Source organism: Melozone crissalis, unplaced genomic scaffold (genome assembly GCF_028551555.1).
Source record: "Melozone crissalis strain CALT ecotype California unplaced genomic scaffold, PUWL_Pcris_2 ptg000107l_1, whole genome shotgun sequence".
Lineage (NCBI taxonomy): Eukaryota > Metazoa > Chordata > Aves > Passeriformes > Passerellidae > Melozone > Melozone crissalis.
In genome coordinates this window covers 3265722-3283832 of record NW_026535884.1, presented here as the reverse complement: position 1 = coordinate 3283832, position 18111 = coordinate 3265722, and the positions used below count along the sequence as shown (strand labels likewise).

At 40.5% G+C, this 18111-nt stretch overlaps 1 protein-coding gene across 1 annotated transcript in view; it reads left to right on the top strand.

Annotated features, from left to right (window-relative positions):
• Nucleotides 1–18111, top strand: part of PRDM16 (PR/SET domain 16) — a 291343-nt gene that overhangs the window by 135568 nt on the left and 137664 nt on the right. The window contains exon 3 of the mRNA XM_054291927.1: nt 15017–15067. Within this exon, the coding sequence (XP_054147902.1) occupies nt 15017–15067 (51 nt within the window). The remainder of the gene's footprint in view (nt 1–15016; nt 15068–18111) is intronic.

Here is an 18111-nt window from a genome sequence, read left to right as displayed (position 1 = left end):
CACGATTTGTTGGAGGAGGTTTTCTGGGAGGAAGCACCTTGGCACAACCCCCCTCCCAACCCAGACAGCTCCTGGCTTTCTTTCTGCTGATAATCCCACCAGGACCTTTGTTTCCTGATAAAGCTGGATTCCACTGGAGAAACCCAAACACATTAGGGGCTCCATTACATCCTCTGCATCCTTCTTAAAACCTGCCCTGTGTTTCCTGAGCATTAACCAGAGCAGATCCCTGCTGGGCTCCTGCGTGGCACAACCACTGCTGATAGCTGATAACACAGTGACATTTCCAACCTGGCCCTGTTAAAAAAGGGGCGAAAAGGGAGCTTGTCTTGAGCCAGATAACTCTGAGGTATGAGTGGCATGGTTTGTTTTTGTCAAAGAGTGGAGATGGTGTTGTGAGGAATCAGCTCCTGGCTTCTTCATTCATGTGAAAACCTCATCAGGCAGGGATTCATGGTATGGAAACTGTGCTGCCCAGTGGGTGTGAAGGAAAAGAGAGAGAAAATCAGTTTATTTTGGGTTCCAGGTTTGAATGTTACAGGCTGGACAGCCGAATGTGTCTTTCCTTTTTGAGATGGGCCCGTCATGGTGCTGCTGCCAGGGCAGGGAGCTCCAGGCTGCCAGCGATTCCAGGAGTGAGTTTCCTGTGAGGAGGCACGTTTGGGTCTCTCGTACAGGAAGAAAAGGAATGGAGAGAGTGATTCAAACTCTGGGGATGATTTAGGAAGTTTTTGTTGGGGCTGGGTGGGATGATCATGCTTGGATGAGTAAGTGACCACAGCTGCCTCCAGCTCAGTTTCCCTTTTCTTTGCCTGTTCCGGGGCAGAACTTTGCCCCTGTGCATTTTGAAAAGGAGTTTTATGCAGAAAATTGGGTGGGAAGCAGCAAAAAATATTTTCCCCCTTTTTTTTAATTTTATTTTTGATCATTGTGCTGCTGTCCAAGGAACGAGGAGCAGGGCTTTGGTGGAGAGAGTTTGTGCTGAAGGGAGGGACACTCGTGGCTCAGTATTTGTTCAGGATGAAGGAATTTGGGTTTGATTTCAGTGGCTTCTTTCTCAACCACTGAAATTAAACCCAAGCTGCCTTGAGGCACTTGGTCATTTTTTGTTTTATGGTGAGGCTGAGGGTGATGTGGGGATGCAGACACGGTCACAGCCCATGGCAGGAGCCTGAGCATCGAGTTCCTCCTGCATCCCTGAGCTCCTCCTGGGCACCTGGGGGGCTGGAAGCTGCCCAGGCACTTTGCATAAACAAACTCCTCCACCTGGAGCTGCTGCCCCTCCACACCGGGCACATTCTGGCAGCTGCTCAGCACAGAGGGTCACTGGGAATTTGTTTCCTGCATTTGGGATGTGGGTTAGGGAGGGAAGTCAGTGCCTGTCATCCTATGGGGTTTCCTGCCTTTTATTTTACTTTGTTTTATTTTATTTTATTAAATTTTATTTTTTAAATTTTTATTTTAATTTTATTTAATTTCATATTTTATTTTATTTATTTGTTATTTTAATTTAAATTTTATTTATTTCTTTTTTATTTTTGTTTAATTTTATATTTTATTTTATTTTTAAATTTTATTTTTATTTTTATTCTTATTTTCATTTTTATTTTCACTTTTATTTTTTTCCATTTTAAATTTTATTTTATTTTATATTTTATATTTTATTTTTTTTATATTTTATTTTATTGGTCATTTTTGTGATTTTTTATTATATTATATATATTAATATTATATAGGATAATATATAATATAATATAATATAATATAATATAATATAATAATTATATATAATTATAATATGATAAAATTATAAATTAGCCTTCTAAGAACACAGAGTCAGATTCATTCCTTCCTTCCAAAGTCGAGGCACCTGCAAACACAACATCCTCCCTTGATTGTTTGTTTTCATGTTCTGGTGGAGGGGACAGTTACACTGCTGTGAGATAAGCCAGGCTTCAAAGTCTGAGTGGATGTGAGAGTAATTCTGAGCTTAGTGGGGTCAAAGGTGTTTGCATCTGAGCAGGACTGACAGCCTTGTGGTTAAGATCAGGTCTAAGGAGCTTGAAAGTCAATTTCTAAATGCCAGAGTGATTTGGGCACATCCCTTAATTTCTCATCTCTGTCTGGTTTGTAAAATAGGGATAGAAATCTTATTTTTCCGTGCTCACTGTTTATCTCTTGCATTCACTTATTTCCCAAGGTGTCCCAGGTCGAATCATCTTCCTGTTTTGTGTCCCAGCTGGGCTTTTGTCCTGGTGCTCCTGATAAAAAATGGTTGGAAACTTGGTCAGGCATTGCCTGGGAAGTTCAACCACAAGGTTTCCTGCCACAGAGCTTCCCCAGGACTTGGAAATGCCAGATGTGGGCAATAACGGGGAAAATTGGAGCGTCTCAAATTCAAAATCAGTGCTGATTTTCATTTCCTCACTGATCTTTCCTTTCCTTTCCTTTCCTTTCCTTTCCTTTCCTTTCCTTTCCTTTCCTTTCCTTTCCCTTTCCTTTCCCTTTCCCTTTCCCTTTCCCTTTCCCTTTCCCTTTCCTGTCCTCCTTTTTCATTTCCTTCTCTTCTCTTCTCTTCTCTTCTCTTCTCTTCTCTTCTCTTCTCTTCTCTTCTCTTCTCTTCTCTTCTCTTCTCTTCTCTTCTCTTTTTTCCTTTTCCTTTTCCTTTTCCTTTTCCTTTTCTTTTCATGAGTTTTTTACTGAAATTCTCTAAATCTACCTGCTGGCAGAGCAGCACATTAAGAGAATTATAATTTTCTCCTGCTAAATTTTCTGGCACTTCCCAAAACAAGCATTGCTGGCTGAGGCTGTGCCTGGGTCTGAGCCAAATTTGCTTTTTGGAGCAGGCTGAGCCAAAGTGTGCTGTGCTCTGGAGAACCAGTGGAAGGTGCTCCTGGCTTGCCCAGCCACAAAAGGCATTTCTCTAAGGGAATGATCAGATAAAGGTCACCCCGTGGCTCCACAAAAAGAGCCTTGTTTGTGAAGCAGCTGCTGATTATCATTGGGGAGCAAATGGCTTTGAATTTTATAGCTCCTGTTATCTGAAACGAATAAAAACACAATGCAGTGACGAGCCGAAGGTCATCTCATCTCATCTCATCTCTGCTGGGCTGGGGAGAGCTCACACAGCTCCAGATTATGCACAGGTTTTGTCTGATTCAGTCTGTAAATGGAAGTTTGGGAATGAGGGATGTAAATCAAGGGCATCTCCTGTGCTTCCACACTTGAAAATTTTCATTTCCTATTTTCCCCTCTCGTTTCCCAAGCTCCAAACTCAGCACAGCTCCAGATTATGCACAGGTTTTGTTTGATTCAGTCTGCAAAAGCAAGTTTGGGAATGAGTGGTGTAAATCAAGGGCATCTCCTTCCACATTTGAAAATTTTAATTTCCTATTTTCCCCTCTTGCTTCCCAAGCTCAGCACAGCTCCAGATTATGCACAGGTTTGGTTGTTTTTTTTTATCCAGTCTGCAAATGCAAGTTTGGGAATGAGGGATGTAAATCAAGGGCATCTCTGGTGCTTCCACACTTGAAAGTTTTCATTTCCTAATTTCCCCTCTTGTTTCCCAAGCTCCAAGCTCAGCACAGCTCCAGATTATGCACAGGTTGTGTTTAATGCAGTCTGCAAATGCCAATTTGGAAATGAAGGATGTAAATCAAAGGCATCTCCTCTCCTTCCACACCTGAAAGTTTTAATTTCCTATTTTCCCCTCTTGCTTCCCAAGCTCCAGGAGATAACAAAACCCAGGATGTTCCCACCTGGATTTGGTGCCATTTCAGCACTGGAGTGGTCGTGAGCCACCTCTGGAAAATCAGATTTAATAGAAAACCCATGGGAACAATCCAAAGGCTCACCCACCTTGCTGTTGTGCCAAGTGCAACCTAAAGAGACAGCAATAAATCACCCTGCTCTGCACCTCAAATAGATAATCAATTTAATTGAAAGCATCAATAATCATAGTTTGACATTTATTACCCTGTGGATGTTTTATCTTTTAGGCAGGGGACAGCGGGGCAGTGATGGATGCCACTTCTGCCATGGAACACAATTATGTGGTGCAAGGAAAAGGGGTTTTATATTCTGCAGGGAAAAAAGCAAAGCCGTCAAATTCATATTCAAGCAGACTGCAGGAAACCTGTGAGAAATAAGTGCAAGCAACTCTCATCCCTGGGACCTGAATTCTGCTGTTATGGCTCGTGAGATGATGTTGCAAATGCTGCTTGGTTTGTTCTTTTTGAGTGATTTAGGACAGAAAATCTGCAGGGCCAGGCCTCCCTCTACAGAATATACAGAATATCAGCTTTTTTTTTGTTTTTTCACATGTGCACAAGTGAAAACCAAAAGTGAGGCTGGGTTGTTCCTCCTTTGGCTGTTCTTATGGTTTGTGCTCACCTGCCCAGGTCATTGTGCATCTCAAAGATGGGAAAGTGTGGAAGTCACACAGATTGTCAGGACAGAGGGAAAAAGGGGATGGAAATGTTCCTTTTCTCCTGCAGAAATGTTCCCATACCTGCAGGACAATGTCCAGGGCAGTGCCAGGATAAATCAGATAAATCAGATAAATCAAAGCAGTGGAGGTGTGTGCTGGGTGGGAAAAGCCCCTGGCTGTGCTCACCCACCCTGGAAAGATTCCAGGAATGTGAAAACCCCAAAGATTTGAAGTGCAGAGTTATGGAGCAAATTCTTCCCCAAAAACCCCAAAAGAATTGTCTGAATTAGTTTGAATCAGGCGTTTTTTATGCCAGATTAGTGTTTTTTCTTATTTAGAGATGTAGTTCTGATGTAGAGATACAGCAATGGGTCTAGAAATAGTTCTATTTCTTTAAAGTGTTCAGTCTTACTTGTAAGGCTATTTTTTGAAACTTGTTTTTAGTTCTATTTCTCTCTTAATAATGTCTGTCTTATTCTATAGCATTTCTAGGTCAGTATTTTTCTCTCAAAGTTTGCATACAGATAAATGCTATGTGAGATTTTGTAAAACTTTGAGAATTCTCTAAAATCTATTTCCTGCATTTCTGCATCACTCAAAGCAGGCATTTCACCTTTTCTTTTTTGCTTGTTTTGAGCTTTAAAACAGCTCAGACTTTTCATAGTGAATTAAACCTTTTGTACTTTGATGCTGCAATGGATCTTTCATAGTTCTATTTCTTTAAAATGTTTAGTCTTATTTGTAAGGCTATTTTTTGAAACTTTAGTTCTATTTCTCTGTTAATAATGTCTGTCTTATTCTATAGCATTTCTAGGTCAGTATTTTCTCTCTCAAAGTTTGCATACAGATATAAGCTGAGATTTTGTGTTAAATTTTGAGAATTCTCTAAAATCTATTTCCTGCATTTATGCATCACTCAAAGCAGGCATTTCACCTTTTATTTTTTGCTTGTTTTGTGCTTTAAAACAGCTCAGACTTTTTAGAGTGAATTAAACCTTTTGTACTTTGATGCTGCAATGGATCTTTCATAGTTCTATTTCTTTAAAGTATCCAGTCTTATTTTTAAGGCTGTTTTTTGAAACCTTAGTTGTATTTCTCTCTTAATAATGTCTGTCTTATTCTGCAGGATTTCTAAATAATTATTTTTTCTCTCAAAGTTTGCATACAGATAAATGCTATGTGAGATTTTGTAAAACTTTGAGAATTCTCTAAAATCTATTTCCTGCATTTCTGCATCACTCAAAGCAGGCATTTCACCTTTTCTTTTTTGCTTGTTTTGAGCTTTAAAACAGCTCAGACTTTTCATAGTGAATTAAACCTTTTGTACTTTGGTTCTGCACGTGCTGGAAAGTTCCCTTTGCACTCCCCCAGTCCCAGGAGGCGCAGGGTGTTGAGGAAGACAAGCCCCAAGTTTATGAGAACGTTCAAGTGCTGTTATGTTATTCCCACAAAGCAGCAGCTTCCTCGATGGCACATTGAGATTATTTGGCCAGTCAGGATCTCTTAACTCTGCTCACATCAGTGATTATTTACTTTGAGCTGGCAGTTACAAAAATGCTTTACTTCATTAAACCCTCTTCAGTGGCTTAAATACATTTTGTTTCCAGCAGCTGGGTACATTATGGACATTTCTTTGTCTATGATCTATTGGTGGTAGTTTGGAAGATGTAAACATTTGTGCTATTTGGCAAGATGGTTGTGGAGACATCTTATAACCTCAATGTTCCTCTTGGCACGAGATTAAAAACTCCTTGTAATCAATGCTCGGGGCTGGATCTCCCAAGATTTCCCTCAGAACTTGCTTGGAGTGTTGGGTAACAATACAGGCTGTGTGTGCTCTTTAAAACCTTTAATGAAATATTTAAAAATGGATTTTTTTTCTTTTTCTTCTGGTGCTGTTCTGAGGAAGCTCCAAATGTAGAACCCAGTTTAACACCAACAGCAAATAAATGGAGATATTTGCTAAGGATAATAATGGCACTTTACTGATTTATTAAGGATAATAATGGATTTTTTTAAAAGAATCTCTTGGCCGTTTTGGCACCGTTCAGGAAAACCTTGTGCAGAGATTCCAGGACCAGAACTGATTTATCTCCAGGACAGTGGGTGACACAGAGGAGCTGTTGAGGTGGATTAATCCATGTTTGGTGTCTCCCTGGTGCTGTTTCGGAAGAGGAAAGCAGCAGGTTTGAGTTTCTGAGGTGGATGTCTCCTACCTCATCCATCAGGAATGGAGAAGTGCCTGTGGCATCTGCAGTGTAAGGGATCATAATGAGCTAAAATCTTCAAATTTCCCCATTTCAGGAGCTCTCAGCACATCCTTCACTTCTCATCACGGGGTTCCAGTCACCCAAAACCCAAGGGGAAAAAAAGCAAAATCTCATTTCCATTGGGACTCCCTGAATTCCAGTCTCAAGAAAATGCCTTGAAATTGCCACCCACTCTCTGTCTTACTGATTAAATAAAATATTGACCTTTTCCAAGCACAATATTATCATTCCAAGCAAAATATTATCCAGTCCTGTCTGAGATTGTTTCTACAGCTCTTAAAAGGGAGCTCACCTGGCAGCCCTATCAACTGAGATAAAACAGCTCTGCATGCCTTCCCAATAAAAGGCTGATTGTGCTGGTGTCTGAAGCTTTTATTATTATTAATAATAAATAATGCATATATTTTAAAATATTATATATTATTTTATATATAATATATTATATATTATATATTATATATCATATATCATATATCATATATCATATATCATATATCATATATCATATATCATATATTAAATATATAGTGTATATTTATATATTATTTATATATTTATTACTATATTTATATAATAATATATATTATATTTATACATATTATATAAATATATAATATATTCCTATTGTATATAAATATATTTATATAATATAAATATCATACAAATATATTTATATTATATTTACAGAAATATAATATATTTATGTATTTGTTATTTTATATTTAGATATTATTTATATAATAATTATTATTATATATATTTATATACTTTTATTATTAACAATAATAAATAATAAGATGGAAATTATTATGGAATAATTCCCCATTAACTTCTCTTTCTAGAGAGCATCATTTGCACAATGTCACTTCTGAATTAAGGGAGGCAAAATGCTGTTCTGTCCTCTCTTGTTCTCTTTGCCTGCACAGAGTGGTACTACAGGGAGTTCCTCTCTAAATTCACTTTCCACCTCGGAGTAAATCCTTTCTCTATCTCTGAGCAGCTCCAGAACAAGGGGCAGAGAGTGGCACACACAGCAGCAAAGCTGCTCCTTGTGCTTAGCATGGAAAAGAAACACAAACTAACTATTATTCTACTTAAGAGTTTCGTGGCTTGCAGATCCTCATATAAGGTTGGTAATTTTTTCATAATCAAAGTCACAGAGTCTTGGGCTCTGTGCCAGGGTCTCTGAGCCCCCTGGCAGGGTTTGGGCAATGCAGGACAGCCAGAGGGATGCCCTGAATTCCGACAGGGGGATGATGCACAGCCCCTCTTTATTCACTTATGATTATTAGTGATCAGCTGAGCAGAGGGGGGATCAATAGATGAACTGCAGGGGAAGTTCGTTTATATTCTTCTGTCAATACCAAGGTCATTTTTATAACTAAAAAGGGTCGAGGACAAAAGATGGATGGATCATGGATGAATTTAACCATCCAATCCATTTACATCCCCACCAACAGCCTGGCTTTATCTGTTGACCAAAACATTGCACTTCACTCCTCAAGATGATTTTTTGCTGGGGTAATAAATAGCTCTGGCTACATTAAGTGATTGCGCAATGTGGGCCTGTGGCAGGCAGAATTTAGAGCTGATGACCTTAAACTTCCACTCCACTGCTGTTCTCTCTGTGCTTACAGTGGAGATGCGGCTGCTTTGCACTGCAAAAGTACCTTGTGTCCAAAAACTTTGTGTTTTATTGAATTTATTTAGCACAACAGTCTGTGCCAGGCAGGTTTCAGGTTGGAGATGAACAAACTGAGCAAGTCAGATACAATTTGATCCTTGCAAATTCTGTTTTAATCCTCAGACTGCACACACTGCTCAGTGTGAGTAGAGTCTCTTTAATCTTTCCAGAATTCAGTTTTAGAATATATATATATATATAAATATATATATAAATATATATATATATATATATTTAGATTTAGATTTATATGGAAAATATATATATATATATATATTTAGATTTAGATTTAGATTTATATGGAAAATATATATATATATATATATATATATATATATATGGAATTTCTCTATGGGAGAAAGGGACATGGAGGTAATATCTGCAAGGGGGTTTTAAATAGAAAATCATAATTAATTTAAACTTTTTTTTTCCCCTCATATGTACTGTTACACATATTTTTTTCTGGCAGAAAGTGAGCCAAATACCAGACTTGGAGGTTTGTGTTGTTAATTGGGACCTGCTCTGCTGTCATGGCAAAGGGGCTTCACTGGGGGAGTGTTATAGTGCAAATATTTTATCTCTGCTTCTGGGTCCTTTAAAACCTCATCCATGGAATCCCAGGATGGTTTGGCTTGGGAGGAACCTTAAATCTCCTCTTTTCCCACCCCTTTTTAGGCAGGGACAGCTCCCACTAGCTCAGATTGCTCAGAGCTTCATCCTTCAATATTTCCAAGGATGGGATAATTCTGATTATTGGTAAAACCCATTTTTTCCTAATGGTGGTCACAAAGAACTGGTTGTAAAGGTGATGTTGGACTGCTGGGATGGAGAAAAAGAGCAGCCAGAGGTTCCTTAGGAAAGGGAAAGGCATCTCCAGCTGGATCCACAGACCAGGACTGAATGAACTCCATTTGATTTTGGCAAAACTGCCAAACTACCAATTGAGTTTTTCATGCTCATTAACACTGGACTTTTAGAAGCTGATAAGAATGCAATATAAAATCAAAGAGCCCCTAAAGACTGCGAGATTATATTTAATACTCTCCTATCACCAGCCCTGAGTGCTTGGCAGGAGGAAGGGTGACATTTCCTAATCAGTCCCCTCTCGTATTTGTCTTGGCTGGAAGTCTCAAGTCCTCAACTCCTCGAAGTCACTGCAAATTCTCTCCATTAGATCCTGTTTGACTTCCTGGTAGCTGCAGTTAACTCCATCCCCATGGCACAGAGGAGCTGTGGACTGAAAAATCAGTGATAAAATTGTGATATGTATGGAGATCACAGGTCTCTCCACGTCTTTGTTCTTGAACATCCATTTTTCTTCACCTGACATTTCCCTGAGGTTTGGTCTGTGGGTAGAAACACACTATCTCATGCTAAATGATGATCTAGGATGCTCCTTTCTTTTGAAAACCATTTGGAACAACCTGCTCTGAGTCACCTGTGCAAACTGCATTTTGTTCTCCTGGGATTCAGAGAACAGGGAGGGTTCCACACAGGACATGAGCGAGTGCAGAGGTGTTCCCTGCAGCAGATTTCCAGAATTTTTGTGCTCTGGATCCCTCCTAATTCCACACATTTTTCCCTGCAGCACCAGGCTTCCAGCTGACAAATAAATGGTTATAAAATGGAGTGGCAGGGCTCTGCAGGCTGTTCCTGGGCCACAAACCACAGCTTGGCTGCTCCCCAGTGTTCCCAATTGTGCTGGGGTTGCCTTTAGCACTGAATGGTTTTTTATTCTTTCCACTCCTTTCAGCCCATGGTTTGTTCCTTGCCAGTCAGAGCTGTGCTCTTCATCCTCCTTCCCTCAGCAGCAAGGAGAGGAAATTCTTCCCCTCAGAGAAGAGCTTTCCTCCCTTCCCTCTCAATTCCAGGCACATTCACTTCAAATTCCCAAGGCAGGATATTGAAAATTTCAAGTTAATAGGGCTCAAAGATTTGCTTACTACAGAAAAAAAAGAAAGATTTTGGTAAATTGTTGGTCAGAAAATGCTATAAACCTCCTGTATTTTAACAATAGGGCTGAAAGACTGAATGTTTAAGTGCTGAAATGGTTTTCTGTGGGTTTTTTCCCATATCTGTTTTTTCTACAGATGCACATCAGTGCTGTGGTTCTGTGGGTTGTTGGTGTGTTTGAATATACATATTTAAATATATATATATATATTTTCTTGGAGAAGACCTTCCTTTATATATTTAAATATATATAATGTATATTATATATAATATATATAATATATAATAGGTAATATATAATATGTAATATATATGAAATATGAAGTGTGAAGTATGAAGTATGAAATATTATATATTATATATTATATATTATATATTATATATTATATATTATATATTATATCATATGAAGGAAGGGAGGAGGTGAGGTGTGGGACCGGAGAGATGGAAATATGCCTTTAAAATCCAGATTTTAGAGGGATAATCCAGAGATGCAGCAGGGGCAGGTCCCAGTCTGTCACCCTCAGTTTGCTGGATGCACCATGCCCTGCTGAATGCATATTGAAGTTTGGGTTGGGGTTTTTCTTCCCCCCCTAAATGACAATTTATCTGACCTGGGGGAATGAATGGATAATGTTACTATTTACATAAGCTCATTGTGATCTGTCTCAGTAATGTAATCAAATTAGGGTTAACTGCAGCTGGAGAATGCCAGCTTGTAAACTGTTCTTCAAAAAGAATCACATGGTGTTCCCTGACATGTTTAGTGTACACTCAGGGGGCTCTGTGAAAATTCTAGCACATCCCGAGCTGGTGTAACTGGGGCAGGATCCTGGTGCCACCAATTCCTGGTGGGAACTGTCACCAACTGATGTGTGCCACCAATTCCTGGTGAGAATTGTCACCAATTTCTGGGTGCCACCAATTCCCTGATTGGAATTGCCACCAATTTCTGGGTGCCACCAATTCCTGGTGGGAATTGCCACCAATTGATGTGTGCCACCAATTCCCTGATTGGAATTGCCACCAGTTTCTGGGTGCCACCAATTTCAGCTCCCAGAAAGGTTTCTGAAGGTTCATTCAGAGCCCTGGCAGTGGCTGGGCAAGGGGAGGTTTGGAATTCTGGCCTCTGCTCCTCCACAGACACCTTACGTGGATGGTGCCAACAGCATCCCAAGCTGCCATCCCACAGCCGGAGTGGGAAAATGGGACATTCAGGACGTTGGGATGTGTCCAAGCCAATGCAGATGGTCTGTGGTAGAGCTTGGCCCACAATAACACCTTGGATATATATTTTTTTAAATCAGGTGTAAAGAAAGGATGAAATATTTAATCTAAACCAGTTCCTGCTCTCCCACTACTGCTAAAATGCCTTTTCACCCATAGAATCCCAGAATTATTAAAGTTGGGAAAGACTTTTAAGATCATCGAGGCCATGCAGCACCACCAGCATGTTCACCATTATTTGTCCACGTTCTCATAGTTTGTGTGTGGAGATGGTTCCATCAAAATTAAAATTCTTTGCGATATTGAGGGGTTTTCCCCCCAAAAGTTCTGTAATAATGGGAACTCAAAAGGGATTTCACCAAATACCAAAACCCAGCCATTTTTAAATACTCCAAACGAGCAGCAAGATCCTGCAGAGGATTTTCAGCAAAATCACCATTTTTGAACATGGATGAAATATTTTCACCGAAATCCTGTTCTCTAAGAACTTTGAAATTCAGGATCTGCTATTTTGAATTTTAAAAAGGGGGAAAAAAAGGGTTTGAGAGAAGGAACTTGCCCCTTGAGCACAGCTCTGTCCAAACCAACAAAAGGAAGCTTGTGTTGGCATCTCCATTCCGACTCAGGAATTCCTGACTCTTAAGCCTGTTTATACAGGGCTCCACCACAGCCCAATTTGCACTTCACTGGAGTTTTCTTTCCCCTCCACGTTTATGGTGCTGCTGGACAGGGGATTACACACTCTGACTGCACACACTTCTCTGATTGTATCCAAAATTATTATTTTTGCGATTATTATTTTTGCAATAATAATTACAGGGAGGTGTCTTCATTTGGAGGCAGCTTCATCCCCATGGATGTTTTGGGATCGTTTTGCATTTCTGTTTCAGCTCTGATAGTTCAATGGTCTAATTCTCCAAAATTTTGGGGGATTGTTGGTTCCTGGTGAACACACTGGGAGCAGTCAGCATTCCTTGGAAGCTTGGTGACATCTAGGACAGGCAGGATAGATGTTAACTCCAGTCATGTCAGGGTGTTCCAGGCTAGGAACACAGAATTTTTATGGCTCTGGGATTTGCCTCTTGATCCTATTTGCTCTCAGCTACTTTGGAAACCGCAGTTTCAATGTCCATTAGAGCTGGTGTAAAGCAGGGAATGGTTTGGGGTTCTTCCCATGGAAACACAGCCTCTTGTTAGTGCAGCTGAGCTGGAGATTTGGCAAAGGGCTGGAAATTTGTAAATCAGTCGAGCTCACCTGGGCATGGCCAAAGCAGGCCTGGAGCTCTGTGCCAAAATCTCAGCTGCTAAAATGCACTGGGGCCTCTCCTCTCCTCTCCTCTCCTCTCCTCTCCTCTCCTCTCCTCTCCTCTCCTCTCCTCTCCTCTCCTCTCCTCTCCTCTCCTCTCCTCTCCTCTCCTCTCCTCTCCTCTCCTCTCCTCTCTCCTTTCCTGAACATCCCTGAACTTCTCTCCTTGAACTTCCTTGAACTGAACTTCCCTGAACTTCCCTGAACTTCCCTTCCCTGAACTTCCCTGAACTTTCCTGAACTTCCCTGAACATCCCTTCCTCAATTTAACCTGCATTTTAGTGCCACATCCATCTCTCTTCCTGGAGGTTTTTCCTGCTCTTTGGCAGCTGAACCACCTTCCAAATCATCTCCGCCAGCTCTGGGAGCCCCATGCACCCCTGAGCACCCCTGAGCACCCCTGAGCACCCCTGAACTTCCCTCAACATCCCTTCCCTAATTTAACCTGCATTTTCCTTCCACATCCATCTCTCTCCTTGGAGGTTTTTCCTGCTCTTTGGCAGCCAAACCACCTCCCAAACCACCTCGCAGACCATCTCCCCCAGCTCTTGGGGGAGGCCCAAGCCCCCTGAGCACCCCTGAGCACCCCTGAGCTTCCCTGAACTTCCCTGAACTCCCCTTCCCCAATTTAACCTGCATTTCCTTCCACATCCATCTCTCTCCTTGGAGGTTTTGCCTACTCTTTGGCAGCTGAACCACCTTCCAAATCACCTTCTCCATCTCTGGGGGCCCCGAGCACCCCTGAGCACCCCTGAACTCCCCTTCCCCAATTTAACCGGCATTTCCTTCCACATCCATCTCTCTCCTTGGAGGTTTTGCCTGCTCTTTGGCAGCCAAACCACCTCCCCCAGCTCTTGGGGGAGCCCTGACCACCCTGAGCACCCCCATCCTTGTGTGTCCTTGGGTGTCTGTCTGTCCTCAGCCCCCTCAGCTCCCCCAGAGCTGCGGGAGCTGATGGAATTCGCGGCTGGATCAGGTCCCTGTGTACCCTGCAGGGGGATGCAGGGGATGCAGGGCTGAGGTACTTGACCTCCCTGAATGCCTGCTGACCTGCAGCTAATCTGAGGTGGAGCGCAGCAGCGATTTAATGACTTGTTCCACCACACCTCGGCTGGAGGGGGAATTAAGGAGCGCTGGGGGGGGGCCTGAGCATCCCAGGATCTGCTCCAGAGGGAATCAATCCTGGGACAGAATTGAGAATTGGGTCCTGTGGGTGCCTGTTCCCTCAGTGCCATTGTTGTCGACACCCATCCTTGTCTGCCAAAGCTAAGGGAATTATTCACAGAAGTGGCAGAAAACCTTAATATATATATATATATGTATAATATTTTTTAATTCACATAACTATGCAAATATTATCACTGCACTGTTAGATTTATTATATTCAGCAGGACTAGCTCCTTAAGTCAATAGACAAAAATTTTGGCCCCATTTCACTAATCATTGTGCCACAGAGAGTTTGCTTTCCCAAGGATGTATACAACAAAACAAAAATAGATAAAACAAAGAAATAAAAATGTTTCTATTTTTATTTGTTTTTGTTTGTTTTTGCTTGTTTTTGTTTGTAATTTTATAGATATATATTATTATAATTAATTATAATAGAAATATAAATTATTAATTATAGTAAGCTAGCAAATTAATTATGTAATTAACTATTAATTAAATATTAATTAAATTAAATAAATATAATAAAATGTGCTGAATTATGTAATTGTATATTATTAAAATATTAATTTTTAATAATTATAGTATAATTATAATGTTCAATACTTAATTATAAGTATTGAACATTATAATTATGAATTATAATAATATTTTATATAGATAAAATATTACTTTAACCTGCACTTTCTTATAAATTATAATTTATAATTGTAGTATTATTATGGAGGGTTTTCAGCAGAACTGTAATTTAGAGAGATATATATATACAAAAAAATCTAAATTACAGTCCTGCTGAAAACCCTCCATCAGACTTCCCCAACATCTGGGTGCAGCTGTGAGTTTTGGCCATTATTATCAATAATAAAATATTTATTCATTCTCTCCCTCATCCTCATTACAGCAATATAAATTTCTATTATTTTATAACATTCTTAGCTGCAAGACAACTGAATTTTGTTTTTATTCTGTTTTTTCCTTAGCAAATACTGACTGATCCCGAGGTGACCTCCCAGGAGGGCAATATAAAAAAGGTAGGACATGGCTCAGTCTTGTGGGAGTTGTTTTATTCCCTGGCTTGGAAATGCACCTGGAGATTTTCCCTCCCTTTTGAACCAAGGTGTTGATGGCAATAACATCGTAAAAGTTTTCCAGTGTTTGCTGTTGCCTTTTTGGATTAAGTGTTGTGGTTCTGCTGGCGTATTTTCCTGTCTTTTTGTGATTCCAATCATTATGAAAGAGAAAATAATAGTTTGAGGTGTTCCTTGACTCAGCTACAACACAAACAGCCGCCTGGCCAAAGCGAAAAACCTCATTTACCTCTTTTCCAGTAAAAGAAAATGTTGGTCCTTTGTTAGAAGTGCTAAATTTTTGGAGGTCACTTCAGCATCAAATGTGGCTGATGTGAAGTCCAAGGGAAAAGGAATAAGTCTGTGAAAGGATAAATTTGAGCCCATGTGATGCATTAATGGGGCTTCTCATCACATTGTGGGGCTCCAGCTGGAGCAGAGAAAATCTGTAAAAATGCACTGGGCTCCACTGGAGCTCAGCATGACACGTTTGGGTGGCCAGGCTGCTGTTTGGGTTTGGGTTACCCTCAGAACACTGAAATGACGTTTTGTCCCATGTGGATCTGTTGGTTAACAGCTTTGCTGATTAAAGCTTCACAAGTTGGGTTTGATTAGAGCCTCTCGATGGCTGCAGCTTGTGTGTCCTCTCTGAAATAAGGAGCTGTTGTGACTCTTATGTGCAGTTATTGATAAAGGATGTTCACTGTCCTGTTTGTGAAAGTTTTGGGAGTGGGAAATTGTGATGGTGTTCACAGGGGTCTGAGGATGAGGGAAGAGATGAGGATCTGACTCCATGTTTCAGAAGGCTTGATTTATTAGTTTATCATATATATTATATTAAAACTATACTAAAAGAACGGGAAAAAGCATTTAATCAGAAGGCTGGCTAAGAATAGAAAAATAAAGAATGATAAAGATTTGTGTCTCAGAGAGTCTGAGCCAGCTGGGCTGTGATTGGCCATTAATTAGAAACAACCACATGAGACCAATCACAGATGCACCTGTTGCATTCCACAGCAGCAGATAATCAATGTTTACATTTTGTTCCTGAGGCCTCCCAGCTTCTCAGGAGGAAAAATCCTAAGGAAAGGATTTTTCATAAAATGTGTCCGTGACAGGAGATCTCTGAGGCTGAACCTTTGCTGCTCATCCTTCAGGCCCTGCTGCTTCTCCGCTCTTGAAACTAAAAGGAATCCCTTGCTTCCCTCTGCCAGAATGAAATAAAATCCTTGCCAGGCTCCAGAGACAGGCTGGGAAAAGGGATTAGACACATGTCCAGTATGGCTTGTTAAAAAATAAAAAATTAGGTTTTATTTCCAAGACTCAGAGGAAACATCCCATGACCTCGCCAGGGACCTGCGGCTGAACTTTTTACCTTGGGCACCCCCATAACTCATGGGGTGTCTGTCCCTGCCTCTGTGGGATCCCTTTGTCTGGACAGACGTGGTGACAAGGTGGCAGGTCCTCATTATGCCCACGCAGCTCCCACAAGGATGGAGGGGATTCTCCACAGCTCAGCTAATTCTTATTCAGTCTTTAATTACAATATCACAAATGAACCCTCTCCATCCCCACCTCCAGGATCTGCAGCACCCCAAAGAGAGCAGGAGTTGTGTGAAGCAGGGAAACACGAGTCTGGCAGTTTTATATGTTCAACCCATGGGTTTGTATTTAAACTTTGTGCTTTTATTTCAAGGGGGATTGTTACAAAAACCGCAGGTCATTGGAAAACGCCGTGTCCTTAAATATTTCCCCGTGCAGCAGGTATAAAACTGGACAATTGTGATATTTGACAAGGGGGGAAGGCCTGGCCTTCCATTTGCGTCTTTTAAATGCATTGTAGAGAAGCACTAGTGGGAGTTTATGAGGTGATAAATTTATTGAAGGATGGGCAGTAGGGTTTTACAGCTGGGGTAAAGGAGGTCAGAGCAGTAAGGTAAAGAGTTCAAGTCTAAACTTTATGGCTTGTGAAAAGACTACTGTGAGACAGCTTTTCAGTCAGGAGAAAATGAAAACTAAAGAATGAGAAATCACTCTGGACAATTTTTGTAGGATCTCTCAATTGTTTGGAAAGTAGCACTCTGGCATTTGGCTCCAGTGGCACAAAACCCTCTCGGGAGCAGATTTCCTTTTCCAGCCCTCTCTAAATCATTCAGTTGTCATATCCCTGAAGACACAATGGTTGAGATTTGACTTCAATTTATTCCTATTCCTTCAGAGATGAGTTGGTGGCGAGAAGGTGACTGAAGACAAATGTAACTGGAGTGGGTGGCCTGATTTAAACTGGGAGGGGAGCAAAGAGACCATAATTTCAGTGGCTCTTTTGACTGCTGCATCCCAGGTTCAGAATTGGGCACTAACAAGGACTAGAAAGAGCAAAAAAAAAAAAAAAAATCCCAAAATGCAGAGAAAAACCTGTAAAACCAGGAAAAAGCAGGGAAGGGAAGGTGATGGCAGTGAGACGTGTAGGGAGATGTGCATGAAGCAAACTCTGCTTAAAACTGACCCCAGAATCATCTCTGCTCTTAAGCTCCCAGGGAAAAACCACTCTTTTACATAACTTTAATGAACTGAAAGGCAGGGAAAAGTCTGCAGCACAGCAGAGCTTATTTTGTAGTCGAAGAAAACAGCGATTTTTTTTGGCTTGGAGCACAAAGAATAAGTATTTCTCACCATATCCAGTATTTTTTGGTTCATGTTTCTGTTATTTCTGCTGGGACCACTAACACCACAAAGCTGATTTCTTTGTTAGTGATTGTCTGACAGGACTAATTCAATGTCATTGAAGGACCCATATCCAGGATTATTTTATATGTCTATGCTGCTCCATGGATTGAAATGAGGTGTATACCTAACAAGCTTTCCTTATATCACCTTTGCTGGCTGAAATTTAGTTTAACTTAAAAAAATACACACAAGCTCCTCATCTTGTTTGTTTAATTTTAAATCATCAGTGCTGGAAGCAATATTAAAACAGGAAAGTCACTTATTTTAGTTCTTTTAGTGAC